The sequence below is a fragment of the Opisthocomus hoazin genome, chromosome 20, assembly GCF_030867145.1.
Source record: "Opisthocomus hoazin isolate bOpiHoa1 chromosome 20, bOpiHoa1.hap1, whole genome shotgun sequence".
Lineage (NCBI taxonomy): Eukaryota > Metazoa > Chordata > Aves > Opisthocomiformes > Opisthocomidae > Opisthocomus > Opisthocomus hoazin.
In genome coordinates this window covers 13826113-13847703 of record NC_134433.1, presented here as the reverse complement: position 1 = coordinate 13847703, position 21591 = coordinate 13826113, and the positions used below count along the sequence as shown (strand labels likewise).

The 21591-nt window shown below is 41.4% G+C and overlaps 1 protein-coding gene across 1 annotated transcript; it reads right to left on the bottom strand.

The window, feature by feature from the left end:
- Positions 1 to 70: 70 nt before the first annotated feature.
- GDPD1 (glycerophosphodiester phosphodiesterase domain containing 1) lies at positions 71 to 21251 on the bottom strand. Its single transcript, XM_075440142.1, has 10 exons — positions 21015 to 21251; positions 16432 to 16474; positions 12084 to 12219; positions 11364 to 11409; positions 10023 to 10141; positions 9283 to 9372; positions 8116 to 8249; positions 7369 to 7428; positions 6481 to 6532; positions 71 to 5935 (listed from the first exon to the last, which is right to left on the bottom strand). Exons 1-10 carry the CDS (start codon positions 21148 to 21150, stop codon positions 5813 to 5815), a joined length of 939 nt encoding a protein of 312 aa, XP_075296257.1. The 5' UTR covers positions 21151 to 21251; the 3' UTR covers positions 71 to 5812.
- Positions 21252 to 21591: the final 340 nt, after the last annotated feature.

Genomic DNA, 21591 nt, shown 5'->3' with positions numbered 1-21591 from the left:
CCCCCACCGTGACCGCGAAGCTGTGAACCCCTCGCTCCCCACTGCAGCCCTCCGCATCCCGCAGCGACGGACATGACCAGCCGCCCCCCCCCCCGCAGCCTCCCCGGCCCCCGGCGGGCTCGGCGGGGTGCGGGCGGCCCCTGGCGGCGGGAGCGGGGAGGGCAGGCACCCACCGGCCCCGGAACAGGGGGTCTTTGGGCGGCTTCCAATGCAGAACAGCATCTCCGAACACAGATGGAGCCGTCCTGCTTTGGCTGAAGAGCGCGAAGTGCTCCGGACTCTTCTCCTGGAGCACCGGGCCTTGGTGCCGCAGGTTGACGGGCTGTTACGCAAGCCGAAGCGATCACCTGGCACGTTAGAAGCCACATAAATACTCCTGAATACAATTCCCCGTTCTGGTTTGCTAGCCATTTAGAATGTGTGGTAAGTAATAAAATACTGCCCAGAGCAACCTGGGAAATCCTCTCATCAGCCTGCCAAAATCCTTTAAAAGTTATTAAATAGTTACATACAAAAACCTCACTTCACCCCTCTGACCTAATACGAGGCCTCGAGGCTCTACAACTACACTTGACCTTAAAACCTAGTATTTAATGTAATTTAATGGAAATCCAGTAGGAAAGCTGGAAGTTTACCTCTAGGACTAGAAGCAGCGTTAACCTGCTGATCATCAGCAAAAGCAAGCACTGTATTCCCAGCAAACCACCACCCCACACAGGACAACGCAACACCCCACGGAAACCCGCACCAAGCGGAACACCCGTTAATATCAGCATATTCAAAACACAGCTCGATTGCTGTCCTCAGCTGGGAAGCAGATACCTGTCGACTGTCCAAGGCTTTTTATACTCCATAATCCACTCATCTTTCATGGATCATCCACAATCTTTTGCGTAAGTCCTCTACAAAAGTGAGCAGGCAGAAGACTGCCTCTGCGTGGGAGATAGAACAAAAGTGTCCTTAAGACATCACAGAAAGGTATTTCAGGATAATTTAAAGGCCACAGTAAGATATTTTTTTAAAATTAAGTCTAAATTATCAGATATTTACCATTTCAACAGAGACCAAATAGGAAATTATGATTATTAATCAAGTGAAAAAAGCAGATAAAGCCCTTTCGCAATGAAGGGTCCCATTGCACGCTCAGGCCAGTTCCTCTCCCACAGTTCCTCACACGCACAGGTAACTGCACGGCTTCATTTCCCCCATTCAATTCGGATATGATACACGTACACACATAGGATACAACATCCTCCACATCTGTGAACTGCTACATCCTGTAATTAAACTAATGAGCCTGATTATAGGTCAGAGCTGACGTCTAGTACCAGGCTACATAAGATGATTTTGTCAGTGTTTTCAAAACCTGACCTATATTGTAATGAACGTGCACAATCTTACAACCCTGCCAGAATCGGGCCACCAATCATGACACTGGATGAACACCAAACAATAGATGTTAAAAAAGCAGACATGTCCCCTAACCAAAAAACCTGCTATTTATTTAGGCATGCATTACTGTGCTTAGGAATTAAGGATCATGATTTCTAGAAATAAGTAATTAGAAAGCAGCTCTGATGCAGACAACCATTTTTACACTGAATTGCAAAGCAAAGGCTGATGCTCTCAAACTTGCACAATGACTTTTGAGCATGGCTATCCAAAACACTAGCATATGTAATACTTCTCCAAGCATTATTAACATCAGAAACATTTCTTGGCTCACTACACCTTGCTGTTTTCATCCATACAGAACTACAGACCCCATCTCCAATTAAAGGTGCTACAACCACTGACAAGTGGACAGAATTTGCCAGTTCTTTACACTGGAAGATGCTGATGGCAAACACATACATGCAGAACTGGTTCTCCTGGCATGTGGTGACAGTTAAGACACTTGGGATCTTCATCCTTGTTTCTCCCTCTACCATTACCACACAGGACCCATCTACTTCCAACTGAGTAACATACAGTAATATTCCAAGAGTTTAGTATCCAATTTGTACACCTTCCCACTCTTCTCCCACCTTAAATTCTGATTATTTGCTTGGAGGCGTGCGATGCCTGTTCTGCAGACAGACCTTCGTTTGGAAGCAATGAAGCAACAGCACGGACTGCACTGTTGAACCAACAGAATTCTCTACACTGTTTTCTAGCATCGCATATGGAGACCAATTCTGATTGCATTTATCTACTACTGTTGATCAAGTTTACTGCTGTTTCTGTCTGAAAATAAATTATAGAAAAATCAAATTGGAATTGACTTAAGTTTTACTTTGAAGTTCATTTGGACATGGAGAAGGCAGGCTTAAGTCCTCTACAGGCTTCTTTTAGCTGCACACAGTTGCAGATACTACGATTACTGTTGAGAAAACCAATGTCATTGCCAAAAATTTCTTCGAAGTTCAGAGTATGTAAGATACCCCCTCCTTTTTAGCAACCCTACCCACATAAAGAGATCACCATTGAAAGTTCAATATTTACTACACTATAAACACAATACCATAGTCTCAGAAATTATACTTTTAGACAAAGAAGTCACAACTAATAAGTATTTAGTTTTAGACCTTTTATGAGCAAAGATGTTTTAATGTGTCACATTTCAAGAGCATGAATCTTTCTTTACAAGAAAAGCAAAAAATTATTTCACAGATTTGGAGCTAGAGAGGTCCACACACTTTCTGCAAATTAAAAGTGCATGGAATACATGCATCATCCTTCATACATAAAAAATTTTGCAATAGGATTGAGAACATAGTAAGTGTTAAACTAATATTTAGAGTTAAAAGTACCTGAAAATAATCTCTCCTTGGAGAGAGAGACTAACTGAACATCCTCCTGGACAGCTATGCAAGTTCTCAACAAATGCTCTTCTGTACAAGTGGTTTAAAAATCACACAGCAAGAAGTTCTGGACTATTGGAAACAATGATCTGGTAGAATAAACATTCTACGGTTACCTCAGTTCCATGTTATTTTGTTACAAACAGTTATCATGGCCTAAGCCCTGTGCGTTGGTGCTCAGATTCATGGCCTCATCCATGCAACATTATCTGTCTCAAGCGATCAAACTGTAGCTTTTGTACAAAAGCCCAAACATTTGACTGACTAAATTCAGCAGCTGTTGCAGTACTGAACCCCTCCCTCCCGTGTAACTTGACTCATTCAAATTTCAGATATTAAGCAGCAGACTTATCAAACAGAGGTCATGTATAAACAGCACAGTCAAAAGCTACATCAGATGTAGGAACACTAGTGGTTGAAAAATATGCTGAGTATCTTTGAAGGCAGAAGTTTCCAACTCCACTGCTAGAGAGAAAGGGGAAAGAGATTAAAATGAAACTGAAATAATAAGTTTGTCATTTCAATGACTGTGTTTTGTCATTCAATATAGAATAAAGCAAAATAGTTTACTTCTGCAGTGATGAGGGAAACTTGAGAGAAACTAAGTCATCGCCCATCCTTTGAAAGATCAAGTCCAGAAATCAAGACTAGTATTTTAAAACATAGCTTCTCCTAGCCTAAAAAAAAAAAAAAGTTTTAATGTGTAAGTGCTATTTGGTAGTATTGCCTAAAACCAGAATTATATTTGTATTTTAATGTAGGTGTCTGTGTTGGAAATTCAACAGCAATAAAATTGAGTTGAAGAAACCCACACTGCATAAAAATTGTCTGGAGCTACACAGTGGCTAGTAAACCAAACTAAGACAGAAAGGGTGGAAGTTTTTTATTACCTACTGAGCTGTATATCGAGCCTATTCTATAACTCTTCTGTGACTAACAGAAAACAGACAGAACTATAACTAGACTGATTATTAGCACTGATCTGACCAGACATAACTGGTCTGAAAGGGAAACAAGAAGCTTAGCACATAATTAATAATTTCATCCTTTTTCCTACGAACAGTTAGGAAGTTACATTTTCCTCTCTTCCATTCAACAAGCCTGATTAAGAGGAAATTGAATCTACAGCCATCTCAAACAGGCAGAAGGACACCATTAACTGATGTGCCACCATTGTCAGATGTTCTCTTAAACTGTAAATGCAGCACTTTCTTCCCCTTCATCCACTTAGAAATATTCCTCAGAAAGGAATTATAATGCAGAAACAAATATTAACCCTCCAGATGGACTTGACATTGTAACACTGACAGCCTACTAACAGACATAATGAAATAGCAAAAGTGGTCCGCGATTACCAGTATGGCACAGCAGCCAGTGCAGTGACACAAAAGCCCTTCCAAATCTGAGCTAGCAAGTGAAAAAAATTACTTTAGAAGCTTTTATAACAGCGAGTATACTTTGCAGTAAATACACTCTTGCATCTGGCTACTATATTTATTATTAAGATGATTTTCACATGAAGTTCCTTAAAGAAGCAGACGCTATCGCTAAACAGTAGTTTTGTTCCAGCAGTGTCTGATGATTAGATGACTGAGCTTTACACATGTCACTGTGTATAATCAGGCTACCGCAATCAAATTCCTCCTGAAAAGCCCTACCACTAACATGACAACACCAAAGCACGCAGGCATTGCAGGCTCAAATCTGTTTGACACACGTGTAACACCCATTCCCAATGACGTAACAGCACGTAGGCTTCCAGAAACACCTTCCTATCTAACCCCATTCCAGCAGACTTGGGGTTTCCTGGCTTTTGCCAACAAAGTTACTTCCACGTCTATGCACAAACTTAAGAACATTTAATGTACTTTTGTGGAGAGAAAAGACTAAAATTTACACTCATCCCAGACTGTCACTTGCTCCTTTTATAAGTGTGCATATAAATCTGATTTGGGTGAACTCTCATTTAATAAGAACATTTTAATTTGTTCCTGAAACTCTTAACCAGACTTCAGTCTTCTTTGGTCCCTCACCCTAAAAACAACTTCCCATTCATCAAGCCAACAGATGTTAGAACTACAAATGTGCAAAAGACTTCTAAAACATTGGCTTCCTGTGTGAAAAAACTATTTCAAAGTAAGTGCAATCTACAATAAGTGCAATTTTCCTTCCTGGAAAGCTAGCTACTGCCATGCCATGGTAGCCTGACAGGCAGGTCAGCACCAGGCAAAACTAAAGCCCAGCAGTGGAACTCGGTGCCAAACCCAGAACCTGGCTTAAATGCCGAATTTACACCTTGGCGAATAACTCACAGTATTACCACCACGTCAGAAAGGGGTCTAAATACAGTTGCAACTCAAGCTCAACATTCTTGTCAGTAAGAATAATTACGTAGCTCTATACTGACCAAGTGAGTTAATTTTGGTAAAAAAATCAACCACCTTTACTGACTACACTTCACAGGCTAAACTATCAGGCTAGCCACAGCTTCTGCTTTCTGTTTCTCCTGTGCGTTGTCTTTCTTTTCTTGTCGTACAAGTTATCCGAAAACTAAAAGCAACACAAGAAATGCATACACGCAGGGTACACTTCCAGAAATTCTTTCATTTCTGCCCACTAGAATATAACTGGAATAACTGACATGTCTTGACATCTGCTTAGAACACTTGTGACAGGTAAAATAACGCTTATTATCTACAGGTATGCTATCCAGCAACTTTCTTCCTAGTCACCAGCGTGTGTGAAGTGCGCTGTTGCTAAACGAGCTATTTACAAATGTAAACTATGTAATTAAAGTTGTAAAATAAATAGACAACCTTTACATTAGGTAGCAACTTGAGAACAAGGTAATAGATCATCCAATTACATCTTTCAAAAAATCATCTGTGTATGCTGCTCTTTTGTTTTTTTTATGAAGAAAATCCTTGGCTCACAATCTATTCTGCAAGAACTTCCTTGGTTTTCTTCGTTTACACTGGATAATTGTGTAAAAACTCCTTAAGTTTTGTTGGATAGTCTGTCATCACTCCAGTTGCTCCCAGATCAAACGCCCTCTTGTACTCTTGTTCTTCGTTCAGTACCCAAATATACACCTATGAGATGGGACAGAGAGAGAGGTTACTACAGGAAATACTCAAATTTTTTAAAAAAAGGTGACTTTTGACCTAAATTGTTTCATATGAGAGAGATGATTTCGCATGCATTTAATATGATAAATGATTATGCTGTGATGCCAAAGACAGGCACACAAACATATCCAACTTCTTCCTCCTTGCCCTCTAGAAGGGGGCATTTTCTAGTGGTGACTCCCACTTCATTTTGTTACCGGAGACTTCAGGGATTTGTAGAAGTCAGAATATAATTTTGGTAAAAGCCGCAAATAGGTAAACAGTTTAGCCAGTTTTGTAGAGATTTAAATTAAAGAGCTTTTCCCAGGTACACTATTCTTCATTTGAAACTACAGAACTGCAAATATAACAGCATAAGCTATTGCTCAGGAACCAAAAAGCAACTTAAAATCCTAGCAACACAACGGAACACATTGGGGAGAACCTGAACCTGTCTTAAGGCCATATCTGGCTGGTTCTAATTCTCACTAGGTCAAAAGCACATTTCCTTTAGCTTTGCCACATTGTACCTGAATGCCCCGAGCAGTGAGGTGGTCAAAAAGTGCTTTCCGCATTAGCAGTCTGCAGAAAGGAGAAAGATATTATTTAAGAACTTGAAGCATAGATGAAATTTTCAACGTCTGTTGATGTTCTGTAATAAGTTTTCCATAGAGCATTTAGACTCAATATTTTTAGTTCACGCAACTCACGACTGGTTAACACAGATACCCAGAAATTTGCATTAGCTATGGATATTTGTATCAGCTCTTCTGAAGATCTAATCCACCAGATTCTTCCATCATCGTACATGTACCCTGTACCATACTTGATGAATCAATCCCTTTGCTTTCAAAAGACATTTTATCCTTCACACCAGAAGACGTGAAAACTCTACTGGCCACTCAGGAAATCAAACTAATAGATGTCAGACACAGGAGCAAGAGTCAGAAGACACTTACTGCAATCACGTTCAACCTCAGAAAGCATTATGACTAAGTTTCCTCTTAAGTACAGATATTCTTAAAATGCAAAGTGTTCCATGTAAGCCAAACAGCTTCTCTTCTGACAACATCACGGAACAGTCACAATCCCATGAAATGTGAAAGCTGCGCTCTGAATCTACTTGCATGCCAATTAACCGAACACACTTGATGACAGAAACTAAACAGACGAAACTGGAATAACGCCTGCTGTTACTGCACCTCAGTATGTTTCAGTGCATGAAAAACAAAAGCGTACAGGAACACCTATGTAAGATTTGAATTTGATTTATGCTGGACTGCCAATAAAGCCAGAAGAAACTGAAAAAAATTACAACATAACAAGTACCTATAGCAATAGCTAGTCTTACTTGCTTAAGCCAACAGTTAATATATAGGCAAAATATAAATAAAAATTTCATAAGAATATAATCTTACGTGTCAGCTAGCCAGATAATAAATTTCTGGCTTCTTGTCATCTTCTCTGGTTCTTTCAGCCTGTTGAGAAAGAGGGGAAAAAAAAAATATTACCAAAGCACGGATTAAAATATTTCAGATGTTCCTACAAAAGGAACATGAAGAATTAATCTTGCAGTTGCTCAAATTAGAGCAGTAATTTCACTAAGACAGTGACTTCGAATCGAGTTACACAAGAGAAACGTGCTATATGTAAGAGAAGCAGCAGAGATGGGTATTCAACAGCATTTGGAGTAAAGTATGAGAAACAAAGAGCATGTGAGATCTCATATCTACCCTACTACTGACTTGCCTTTTCGCCTTATTCAGACTACTTTGTTCTCAAGAAAGAGCGAGAAAACTGCAAGAATTAGTTATTTGTACAGCACTGCTACCTATTGCTATCTAGACGGCATCAGCACAAGCTGAGTTGTAACGGCAGCTGCATGAAGGCAGTCCATACAGGAGATGCTGTAATCAGGAAACACTGATGTACACAGGCACCCCGTACTAACAACTGAGTAACTCGGAGCTGGCTAGAGACAGGTTAAATACAGAGGAGTAGAAGATTTCCATAGCTTTCTCTTAGAAATATACAAAAGTGCCTAAGCTAACAAAACAGTATCCTCAGCCTAAGGATACCAACTAAACCGACGCTCAAGCTGGCATTGTTGTTCGCTTGTTTCACTGTCATTTCAGTGCAGCACCCACCGACAGACTCCAACTCACTTGAGGATGATTGAAGGCATGGGAATTTCCAAGAATTCTTCCTTGAAAGGAATGAATGGCAGCAGACCAGTGTAGAACAGGCCAAGAAGCAGGAGGACGCGTTGCAAACAGAAGATGATGGGAATGTCAGCATTCTGCAGGACCCATGGAAGAAAGATTCTAAATTATCTTGGGAGATGGCTGAGTATGTTGCAATTAAATTTACTCATCAATGCATGCTTAAAGTTCAGCAGTTGCACCTAAAGATTAGGCTGCCAACTGTTGTGATATGCCTGCCACTGAGTTTAAATTACTTTGTGGCAGCTTGCAATCCAAGCAAAAGCTGAATTTGAAGGGGCACTGGGATCTGAAAAAGGTAAAGTTTCACTCGTCACTTTTGTGACCAGCCTTCATCATCTTTCCAGACCGCATGACACTACGCAGCATTTTGTCTTAGACTAGTATCACCGCAAAATACAAGCTGTGCAGGTATCACATCAACTCACTTCACAACAGATTTTCAAAAATGCTTGTTTATGAACCAAAATATTTGAGCATTGATGCTATGAAAATAAACAAATATAACTGCTGTTCAGGTAGGAAATGGTGTGCTGTCCTGCACAGATAAATCAGAACAACATCTGTACTCTCAACTAGATCAGTTTCACTCCGGTGCATAACTCCCTGGGACTAAGCACAACTGTAATTTAACTCTAAATTGTAGAATTCCTCAGCACAAAAAGGAACAGAATCTACAGCTGTAAAACAGCTTTATACCAATGTAACTGGGTGTCAACTAGTGGCCATATCCAATATTTTCATAAAAAGAAACACAGAATAAGCAATCCTTAGAAAAATTGCTTTTGTACCAGATGAATGACGCGCAAAACAGGCGCAAAGAGTTCCTGGCATAAAACCATAACACCCTATATTTTATAGAACAAGAATAAAACATGATTAAGCTTAACTCCTAAAGTATTTTATTGCAGAGTATATGGGTGTTAACTGTGCTTGATTTTTTTGTAACAGTGTAGTGAGCAGAATACAATCTAAGCGCAAAATTTCCCATCACATCTGGAAGTCTGGCATAGCTGGCTAGACCTTGATTTACAGGGTACTTTTCTGTCCATTTTGTCACCACACAGTACCAAGCAGGCAAGAACCAAGCTCAGCTGGACCCATTCTTACCTCCTTAAGACACTTTGATACCACCTCATAACTGACATTCCCCCACACCGTCAAATGCTCTCGCTTATACTGACTCACCAGCTCTGAAACCTGCAATATAAAAAAGCAGAACCCTAACAGGTATTCATTGAAAATCATATGCAGAATTATTTAACTGAAACTCTACTTGTTGCTTCTCAACTACATGAGCCATTACAGAAAAGACAGTTCTTCTACAGTCTCTCCTGTCTTAAGATGATTGTGCTGCTTTGACTGGAAAGAAACTGGTGTTCAGGTCAACAGATCAAATGAAAGACCATCATACCTACAAAAAACCCTACAGAAGTTAAAAAAACACAATGGCAAAATAGTATCTGATGGAAAGCAGATTTCCTTTTCTGTAATGCACACTTATCTTTACACTGACCATGTTTTTATGATGCTTTAGTAAGCAACAGTCTGTAAGACAACCCTTCATATGAAGTACAAACCAAATACGTGTCTAGCAGTGTAGCATCAGTTTCATGTCAAGATAAAGGGTCAGTACAGAGCTGTCTGCTGAATATCTTGCAGAAGATCACGTCTCTGTCTTCTGTATTACCTCATACATGGAGCAAGATCTAACACGTGAAGGATGAAGCAGGCCAAGAACACGGATTTTAGTATCACAGACTGCTAGCAACTCCCAAGAAACTTTTATTTTGGAATTTCAACATGATTACATGACATTCAGTCTCAGTTCATCGTAGATTTTCAGGTACCTTTTTGATCAACACATTGTTGTTCACTTTGATGTCAATGTTGACAGGAGTTTGTGGAAATGCTTCAAACACCTCTTTCAGGAGTGGAATACGGTTGTCTTTCCCCTCGCAGTGACATTCTGGGGAAACAAGAAAGTTGTCACTGCTGTGACCATTTTTAATACACCACAGATAAAAGCTGAGATGTAAGAGCATTTGTTACCTTAAAATTGGAGAAAAAATCAAAATCAAAAAACCCCAGTTCCTAGAATTAACACACTTTTGAACTGAAAAAGAAGTTTACTTCACTCCGATAGCTGTAATTAATTACGACAAGCTCACTCCCATAATAAAAATGCCCTGAGCATATTGCACATTTAGGTTTGAACTTCATTAAATTCAGTCATTATTTAGCAACAGTAGGAGTGCAGGGATCGTTAAAACACTGAAATAGCAAAGCTCAGTTACCACATACCAAATGCAACGAGACTGACATGAAACAAGACCAAATGAGAAAAAAAAATTTCCTGCTAGGAAAATTTACTGGAGAAGCATAATGAGTGAAGGGAACAGAAGGCAAACCCCCTAGATTTTATTGTCTGAAACTGCTTGTAGCTCTAGGGAATTAACTGAAGGCTCTCAGTAATACAATTTCTTTGTATTACTGTACATAAACAAAAGATACTTATGTGTGAAAATAACATGTCATGGATCTCATCTTGGTGCATTTTAAGTATTTTGCAATTTTGAACACAAATATTTCACAAAAAATTTGCTTGCTGGGCAATTCAAATACGGCAAAGCTACAGAAGATAGTCACAAAGCCCCTCAAGCAAACACACACATCTGATATAATCTCTGGTAGCCTTTTCTAGGTGGAAGCGCTCTCAATTTTAGCCTGTAAGCTTTACCACAGTTTTCACAAGAAAACAGCTTCATCTTTTTCCAGGTTTTCCTCTTATGCAGCAATATTAGTACTGAGGTATTTGAGTTGTAAAGAAACTCTCTTCTGCCTTCTCTTTGTTTTTCGGAACAACAAATATTCAGTCAGCACCCTCTGAAGACCTCACAGGGGAGCTGGAAAGCAGTTGCAAGCAGTAGACAAGCACACAATTGAAATGTTTACTTGGAAAAAGTTGTCTTACATCTTAAATTTTGTCACTGCTAACAGGTATGAAAAAATATATTTTGGTTTCTAAAGCTAGGATTATATTTTCCTTCTAAAACTTCTCTTATCAAGGTGCTGATAGAAGCAAATCCACTTTTCTACTCCCTTTGCCAAAATAAGAAATTACCACACTACAATAATGGAAAATTAGTTACTAGTACTGCAAATTGAAATAGCAAAAGACCAAAACTTACCTTTCTGAAATGTGACATCTAACTTGCGGAGATATGGTGGGAGTTCCTTAAAAATAAAAGGAAATAGAACACTAATTCAAATGCAGGGATATAATCATGACTCTTCTTGAAAAAGACAAAAAATTATAATTCATAAACAATCAAAACATTAAAGACAAAAATCATATTTTTTTAAAACCTTCTTGCCCCAAAAGTGATTTAGAAGCACTGCATTAACTCTTACTTGAACTATTTGGCATTCTTAGACTCGTGTTACCTGTAGCTGAGTACGGTAAAACGCTTCCAGATGCCTGTCTGAAAATTCTGAGAATTCCACTTAAATATCAGATGGAAAGACAGTTCTGTAAAACGGGCTTTTAAAACTGTCAGTGCAGGTGGGATTCAAGTACCGGTTTTCCCATTAAAAAGCTGGTCATACAAGAAGGACCGTGTTGACTAAGCTTCCTTTGTCATCAGCATGGCAACACAAGCCCACCTCCAGAGCTACTCATCCAAGCTGCTATTGGACAGCGTTAATTGCCCTCTGGATACGCGCCGGTTTTCTGCCCTTGACTATGCAGAGAGCCTAGTTAAGCTTTTTTTTTTTTTTTTTTTTTTTTTTAGTAAGACAAGATGAATCTCCTCCTTAGATTTTGGATACTAGACATACAGACACGTACATACTACCTACAGATGCATTTTGAAACATCATCTAGCACTAAGGTTTTCTCTCCAACTTACCGAGTATTTGAGGTCCGATATGTTGACATCAACTCCTGTTGATCTCTTCAGGTTCTCATCATGCGACACAACCACTTGCTCATCTTTCGTCAGGTGACAATCTAGCTCCAGCATGTCTGTTCCTATATTAACTGCACTGGAAGCAAAGAAGTCTGCCTTGAACCACACGTGTATTTCATACAGGCTCAAACCCAACACACATGTTATTCAATTAAATTGATCCCAGTGGAGGTACTTTTGACGCTTTATGATGCAATGAGCCCTCACAATCTTGCTGCAAAGCGAGAAGCAAGTAACTGTTGCAGTGGGAAAGCTGATGCAAGAATAGACAACGCATCATGAATCAGAGATGGGATTTGAACTCAGGACCTTTGGCTCCGTTTGCCACAGAAATCAAGTAGCACGCCTGTCGATTGCAGCCTAGCACCGCAGGATTGAGAAACCTCCTTCCGAAGTATTGTTTCAGAATCTGGAGTGTGATGTTTATTAGCACCGACACATTTAGCACTAGCAGAAATGAGCTCTTTTAAAAAATTCATCAATTTTGTGGTAAGCATAAACAACAAATGGCAGGGATGCGAAAGCTGTTTTTTACTTGATTCAAGTTAATCAGGAATAGACGGATCGGGAAATCAGCAATGGTGCTTTCAGTCTTTTGGCTTTTTAGCTAGCAAAACTACATTTAAAAAAATATTATTCTTTTGATGAAAAAGTTTTAATTTTAAATTAAAAAAATAAACAACTAAAACACCCAGTCATATTTTTCAAAGTAAAATAGCTAATCCTGTTCCAATCTGCTGCTTTGAAAAGTTCTAATCCAATCCCAAAACCACTCTGTAGAAGCTTAGCTCATAGGAGGAGTAAAGAAAGCAGAAAGTAGTAACAATACTGATGAAAAGTAAGTATGAGAAACCTCACACCAGAACAGAAAAAATAAGCTTTATTCCAACGAGAAGTGAATTACTCATTTAATTAGAAAAGATACTCAAAAGGTATCATTCCAGCAGACATCGAGAAAGTCCCAGCCTGAAGTTTGAACACTTCCTTCAGAACACTGGGCTGTTCTTTTTATCCACCTATGAACAAACATGTGACATCTGAGAGTACAGTCTATACTGGACCCAAAGCTCTGTGACTTCAGTAATGTTTTCCTCAAGAAAAGGGCCTTACTGACTGCTGAAGTACAGACATGCCATAAACATATACAAACGCAATAATAAAACAAAAAAAAAATTAGAACGCACTCCCATGTTCAACACAATTTCTGGTCCAGCTGGGATAATGATCAAGAGAGGGGTTGGCAAATTAAAACCAATTTGTTAACTGCTTTCCAGTGCCACTAATTCAGAATTAGGAGAGGAACAAAATCCTATTACACACACAAGATACACAGCCTGTTCTGTGTAATTTTTCCTCCTGAGGAAAAGCACTTCCAAATATGCTACAGGAGATTTGCCAAATTTGTAGAAGACGTTCCCATCTAGTACCATGCATTATCATTTAACATAATCATTTAACTAGCACAATTTATTAGAAATATTACTGCTTAAGAAATTCAGGACTGATGCTGCACAGAAAAAGGAGAACAACAACTTGCCTTGTTAACAAAATTGAGAATTTGCCAGGCTCTTACTAGCAGCTTGCTGCTAAATAAGCTTCCTTAAAGTGCTGAGGTTTTTTTCAGCTGGATATCAGTTTGTTCTGCAGCTCTGTAATAACACATCAAATCTACACTGCTCCAGAGAAGACTCCAGATGTTCTCCAGATTCAGAAGAATGTGTTGGATTCAGATCCAGCTGTTCCAGAACTCAAGCTGTGAAGCAGACTCACATTTGCAAATTAGGGCGATAGAGCTCTTTGCTTGCGTTTAACTCCAACTGTTTTCAAGTAAAAGGGCACACCAGGAAACGTGTAAGAAAAGCCTTATCTTGGAAACTACTAAATCCCATTAGGCCAGGCCTAGTGTAGCACAACATATAGAGTTTATAAACACTAAGTTGACCACATACTTTTATTGCTGTAACTACAGCATTTAAAGCTTTCTCTCTAAATCGAGTATGTTCATAAAAGAAAAGGAAATACGATGAGAAAGATATCTGGATAGTTTACTCAGCAGCTTCTTGTCAAGACAATGCTAAAGTATATGGCTGTACTAGGGACAATTAAACCCATAATTAAATTCTTATGAAATCTTTTATGCCAGATCCCCAAATACTTTAGACACTGCAAGAGTCTCTTTTAACTTACAATCAATTATTTTAAAATCTAAAACCACCACCACAGAAGCATTTAAATACAGTATAACCTGATCGCAGCCCAAAAAATATATTAGGTATTTTACCATGCAAACAAAAAAAATACTGTCTTTGGTACAAAAAGCTTATAATTGCTTTCCAGAATAATTTTAAGTTAAGCCCATATAGAAGTGAAATTACCAATAAGGTCTTCCCCCCCCCCAAACTTCGTTTATATATTACTACAATAATTTCTTCATTATCATGCAACAGTATTAAATATTCTCCAATCACTGTTAAAACATAAATAGCAAAAATAAAACTATTTGCTTGTTAGTACTTAGGTTACTGTCAACAAAGCAAAAACAAGGGGGTAGGTCTGACATCGCATTCTCTTTTGGATTCAGCTACACCAATGATCAAATACGCCTGCTTGCCCAAACCTGCAGAAACAGCTCTCGCAGGCATGTCCCGTTTGGCTTCATGCAAAATCCGACAGATTACAAATTCATTAGTTCATCCCAGCCATATGAGCCAATCCAGATGATTTTTCACCATGCAGATCACCAATTTTCTACCCATTTCCTTTTGCTAGCTTACCAGTGGAGATGGGAATGAGCGGACAGGAAGGACAAGGCCTTCACCCCTCCACAGAGGAAGCCACAACACTTTCTACTGCCTTATGCACGGTAATCGCTCTGACTCTGCTTTCTGCAGAAGTAACATGCCTTTATTATTCAGCCAAGACAACTTCAAAACAAGTAACTGAACTTTGCTATTGGCAGTTGTGGTAAGTTCAAAACACGGACCTCAACATATTTGTTACACGATCGTCGTGAAATAATTAAAATGGTCAGAAGACAGACAAATGTCTGTATTATCACAAGACATATTTGACTCCTAGCACAGTCCTTGCTCTAAGTACTACAGCTTGCTTCTGGGAGTGAAATAAAAACAGGTTATGGTATAATTTTCTTTGTAAAAGCCCTATAAAACCAGTATGATACTAAATGAAAATTAAGAAATGGTTAAAAAAAAGAACTTTCCAGAAACTGTGGTAGCAGAATTCAAAAAAGGCATGCCAGCAGGAAAAAAAACCACAAAACTATGCTGAGCTTCCATGGAGATAGAAAATACTGCAGTACTTTGAATAGCACTGTTTGGTTGGGAAAGCTGGCACTCCTCAGTCTGCGAGGGAATGTGCAAACTGATGAGGCTACTTAGCACAAAGCAAATTAGAAAAAACAAATCAGACAAAGAGAAGCCTACATAATTTAATCACTGCTCATTGGCAGCTGGAGTTTTAGATATGCTTCTATTTCAAATGCCTTTGAGAACCTTGTTAGAATTCACTACTTAAATGCTGGATGCTTAAAAGGCTTTCCCGTACCAACTCAGTTTTAAACCCCTAGATAAGAGGCTTTCACATATGGTGCAAATGAAGTATGTGTATGATGGGAAAAAACATAACACAAACATTTTTAATAGCTTTACAGATGGTGTATTAAAAGTTAACATTAGGATTTCAGTCACAGTAATTCTAGGTGACAAATTATTGACTTTCTGTATAGAGCAGGGAACTGAATGCTATGAAACTATGGAATATCCAAGAGAATCGCTTACAGCCGTAAGAGCCGTCAACAGATTCAGACTTGCGGAAATCCAACCTTGTATGCTAATTAGCTTATCGGTACAGGCTACGATCTGACATATCTTTTGAGAAACATCAATGAGTCGAGAAAAAACAGTGTGTGGTATTAGTGACAAAAAATAGCTTTATAATAATAAATAAACTAATGCAAGTAATCACCATTAAACATGGAAGCAGTATTGTTTCATGTTTTATTGGCTAGTGCAGGAGAAATTGGGCCCCAGGAGTTTTCTTTCCAATTGCCAGCCTACCACGTTACTGTGTACAGATAATAGGTGTGTGGTATCCCAATTTGTTCCTGCTGAAACTGGAGTACTGTTTAGCCAGTCATCCAAAAGAGAGATGACTTTCAGGAATAGGACACTGTACCCCAAACAGCTGTTGGAAATCCTATCTTTCTTTAATGCTTCACTGACTAAAGACAATCGCTGCTTTAGGCATTACTGGTTCCATTTGTACTCACTGGTGAAAGGCTGCCATCGTGTTTTCCAGGTTCTCTCCAGCACCTACAAAAAATAACAAAAACTAAAACATGTACAAAACTGTTTTCCTCCCCTCAATCCCAGTGGAAATGAATAAAATATAATGAACTTTAAAATGTACATATTTTGAGGAAATATTTGGAGGAATGAGTATGAAGTCAGAGTCAGAAATCCCTGTTGCCGCTAACCTATTGGGGAGACCCAACTTCCTCAAGATAAACAATTAAAAAAAAGTAAAAAAGAAAAAAAAAAAGAAGGCCGTTATCTTGCATTTGTGTAACACCAAAACAAAGTATTCATTTCACCAGAGGCTGGGTGCCCTGGTTTTGCTTCAAGGCGTTGTATTTGGCTAGGACAGTACGCGCCACAGGAACAGGATATGCAAACGGCCTATTTCAGAGTTAGAGGAGTAATAAGAGCAAAGGTGACAAGAGGAAAAAAAAACCCCATCACAACAAGGACAAAAATGTGCCCAGCTCTCTCTAAAGCTGATATTCCCTAAACGCATAACCCAGATGATGCTGAAAGAGGTGGCAAGCTCTTTTTTCAGGGCAAGGATACCTCCTGAAACAGCACGAATCTGTCAATAAAGGTTTATGCTGCTGGCAAAGAGAGATCTCACACACGAGGAATGAAACACGCATCAACTCCAGTTAAGAACTGAAAGGACAAGCAATTTAGATTTTCTCTCAGACAGGAGTAAACTCTGCAACTCTTAAACCACCATTCTGTACATAAAAATCTTCGAAAATCAGTCTGGTTGGTGACTGGAAAAGGTTGTACCTTCTCTCTCCTCCAGAAAATACGCAGTATAATATACTGAAAACCGAAACAACTTCAGGAAGATACAGGTAATGATGAGCATATCTATGCAAATTTTAACTACTCTTTGACAGTGATGAATGACAGACTTTGTAAACAACAATTAGAAAAGCTCCAGCTGAGGCCTTGGCTATTAACAGGACCTTACCAGTACATATTTATCTAAGGCTGTGTTTAGTTACTTAATGACAACAATGCAATTCTACACACGAGTAACTAGCAATTTAAAATTGTTGTTATCAAGTTAGCTTGCAATGGTAAGTTTACAAACCGAAAGACTTAACTGACTTAGAATCATAATGACAAAATCTGCATGGTAAACCAATACAGCCAGTCCACAGCAGCTTCTGTGATCAGACATCCACCAACGTTCTACGGAACGTGACTGCAGAACTAGGAATAGGCTGAGTGGCAAAAGTGACTGAGGGCTAGAGGAAAGCACGAGAATCTCATCGTGTACTTCTGATGACTGCCTAACAGATGGAAAAACCTGCATAGGACCTGGGTGATTAGTTATAAGTTAACTGCAATAAAAATTGAAGTTTTAGATAACTTATCAACTGTGACAATACAGCCCATACATCCTGAATGGTGAGAGATGGGGGGGAAAAACATCAATTTGTGAACAAAACAACAGTAACCCAATATTTCTGGGCAGAAATTTCCAAAAACCCCAAACTTTAAACTACTGCTTTAACAGGTTACACGTTACTGAGGTAGGTATGGCCAGTCAAACCAGGTGGTAACAAGACGCCTGACTTGCAGCGTTTTAGGAAAATGAGGAAAAAAGCTGAGAGATCAGCTGAAACAGGAATTCTAAATCAGCAACACAGCTTTCACAAACCACACGCAGAAAAGGGAAGTATGAAAAGCAAGCGATGTGATCTACTAAATCCTTTTCCCTCCTTAAAAATGAAAAGGCTGGGCAGACTGAAGGGCTTCTGACATTTCCCTTACTTAAATGCACCTTCAGATTCATGTATTGTCCATTTGCGTTGTGAACTACACACATTTCCCACGCAGAGATCACCCTCCCCAGCATACCTTAGCATCCCGTGAGCCAAAGTGCCCACATCTGAACATTACGATTGCGTACTCTAACTTTGAAATCACCACCATGGCATGAGAGGGAGTCACTGTCAAGCACTGGCTCAAGGTGACCCTCAGGAGTTCTGCTGGTTCGGGTTTTGCCCCCTAAGGTGAGCGAAGGAGCCCATTGGGAAGAATGTTGCCAGCAAGCCAAGAGAGGTGATTGCTCCCCTCCGCTCAGCGCTGGTGAAACCACGTCAGGGTGCTGTGTCCAGTTCTGGGCTCCACAGCACAAGACAGACACGGAAAAAGTCCAGAGAAGGGCTATGAAAATTAAGGGATGAGAGATAGATTCTTGCATGCAATGAGAGGCTGAGGGTGCTAGAATTGTTTAGCCTGGAGAGGAGAGGCTTGGGAGGATCTTACCAACACATACAAATACTGGATGGGAGGGAGTAAAGAAGACTGAGACAGACTCTTCTCAGTGGTGCCCAGGGAAAGGACAAGAGGCAATGGGAACAAACTGAAATACAGGAAATTCAGTTTATACACATAATTAAAAAAACTAATTTTTTTTTGTAAGAGTGATCAAACTCTGGAACAGGTTGCCCAAGAGGTTGTGGAGCCTCCATCCTTGGCTGTATTCAAAACCTAACTGGACAAGGTCCTGATCAGCCTGCTCTAGCTGCCTCTGCTCTGGTCAGACGAGGTGACCTCCAGAGGTCCCTTCCAATCTCAATTACTCTGCGATTCTGTAAAAATCATCATGCTATCCGCACAGACCCTTCAATCCAGTCGATGCAGCTGGCATTGACAAAGGACTCTAACACAGAATATCAAGACTTAAATTATTGATCTCAGAAATGACCAATTTAAAATTATGCAGAAGTGAAGAAATAATTCAGGGATGCTTCCACTGCCCAGCTATAAACTGAGACGGGAAAATCCTTGCATGGAGCAAGAAGTGAAATCAAAATGCATAAACTTAAAAAACTTCCCATACAAGGCTTCATCTCGGAGAGGAAAAAGCCAAACAAGTTAAGTGTTACCTTGATCTCTGAAGTTAACAGGAGTAATGCAATAGGAAACCTGACACAGAGTCTAAAGCTACAGCATGACTAAAGCCTGATGAGAATTTCCGTCCCACATGAATTTAAGTTACAAGGTAAATACTACAGTGAGTAAAGAGTAATCGATCTTCAGTCTCCTAGTACCTGATGAGCCATAAGCTGCCGAGATGTTAAGGGCTGTACTTCTACCGTAGGTGTATTTCCCAGCATACGTGTGGACACAGAACAACTGGAAGACCGTGGACTTTGTCTCTGAACGCCTAATGAGTAATCCTCCCATTGAGTAAGGCTTTCCTGTTGTTCTAATGGTGCTTAGTGCAACCTGCCCAAACTTTTGCATCCTAGGCTTAGGGCAGCATATCTTAACTAAGGTCACTGCAAAGAGGTGAGAACAGAAGAAGGTTAAGGAGATCATGCCAAGTTCCAACAGTCACCCGCAAGTTTTTAATAGCTGGTAAATTAACAAACAAAAAAGCAACAATCAAAATTGAGAACATTTGTTGTCGAATGAAAATACATACCTACCAGGAAACGGCTAACATAAACATTCCAAACCAAGAGGTGCATTTTACGCTATGCCTAAGACCATGGTTATAAAGAAACCTAATCTGTCACGTACACTAAATGAAAGAAATGCAAGTAACGAAATCTGTAAGAGATCAGCTCGATTTTAACAGCTCAAGGGTGGCAGCAGTTAAGGACCACAAACCGGCTAGAAACTGATCAGACACTGCAGAAAGTGGCACCAGATCTGACACTGACAACTGTTCAAACTCAGCATCTGACACAGCCCCCGCAGAACGCCGGGGAAAACGCTTACTGGAAAACTGACTGACTGTACCTTCACAGATTGAATGGGGCAGCACGGAAAAGCGCGGAACTGACCTTCAAAGAACAGGAAAACACAGTTTGCTGGGTTTTTTTCCTCCCAACGCTTTGGAAAAGGAAGAAGAAACTTCAAAAAACGCCTTTTAGCTATTTCAGAGAGAAGCGACCAGCCTAGCCACGAGGCCCTGCCGTGCGGAGGGGACAAGACTCAAAACGCGATCGGTTTTACCACGGCCCCGAACCACGAACCCTCTCCAGCAGCACCGGGAGCAGGGGCAGGGTCCCAGCAAACCGCATTTCTGCTGCGACCAGAGGGAACAGCAGGCAGGGGCAGGCAGACTGATCTCCTGCCCTGACCGAAGCACCACTCAGCCACCTTTCTCCTCAGGAGCAGAAACACCGTAAGGCAGGCTCATTAGGCAGGAAAACCACGCACGTCGGAGGGGGAAACCATCACGCCCCACGTAAACCAAGCTGATTTCGGCTGACGCGTCTGGAGCTCGGAGATTAAATCAGCTTTGAAATCAAGCACCGGTCAGCAGGTGGCACCTAAAATTAGGTTGCGGGAGGAAGGTTTACCGGGAGCCCGCTGCGAGCGGCCGGCACCGCAACGCGGCCCCTCAAGACCCTGCCGGGGGGGGGGGGGGGGGCTCCGGCGGTCTGAGGGAGCGGGGGGCGCCGCGAGAGCCGGGCAGGGCTGCAACCCGCAGGAGCGGCGGGAGGGCGGCCGCAGCCTTCGCCCGCCTGAGGGGAGGGAGGGGAGGGCGGGAAGCGGCGGGCAGGGAGCTCCCCCCCCCCGGGCGCCCCTCACTCACCGCCACGGTGGGAGATGTGCCGGCAGCGGAAGCGCTGCCGCTTGGGCCGGTGGAGCAGCCCCGGACACTTGAGGAGAAGCGCCGAGGTGAGGACGTATCCGCCCAGCGTGGAGAGCAGGTAGAGCGTAGCCGACATCCTGCGCCTCTCGCCGGCTGACCCCGCTCCGCTCCCGGCCCGGCGCCGGCTCCGGCTCCCAGCGAGGCGGCGGCGCTGCGGGACCCGCTGCCACTGCGGCCGCGCAGCCGCACCGCGGCCCCTCCGCCCCCGAGCCGGGAGGCGGCGCCAGTGCGCAGGCGCGGGGGACCGCGCGCGCTTCCCGCCGCGGGGCGCTGTCCCCTCAGAGGGCTCGGCCTCCGCCGCGGGCCGTTCCCGGGCACCGGCTGCGCCTCGCCGCTTCCTCTGGCAAAGACAAGCGCTCTCCGCGGTGCTTTTCGTCTTATCGGTTGCGCCGGGGAAGGGGCTGAGAGCCGGGTAAATCCGCATTCATTGCGGCGGGAGTGGCTCCTCTGCAGGGACCGACGGAGGCGGCTCCCCCCGCCCCAGCCCGGCAGAGGCGTCCGACGCCGAACAGAAACC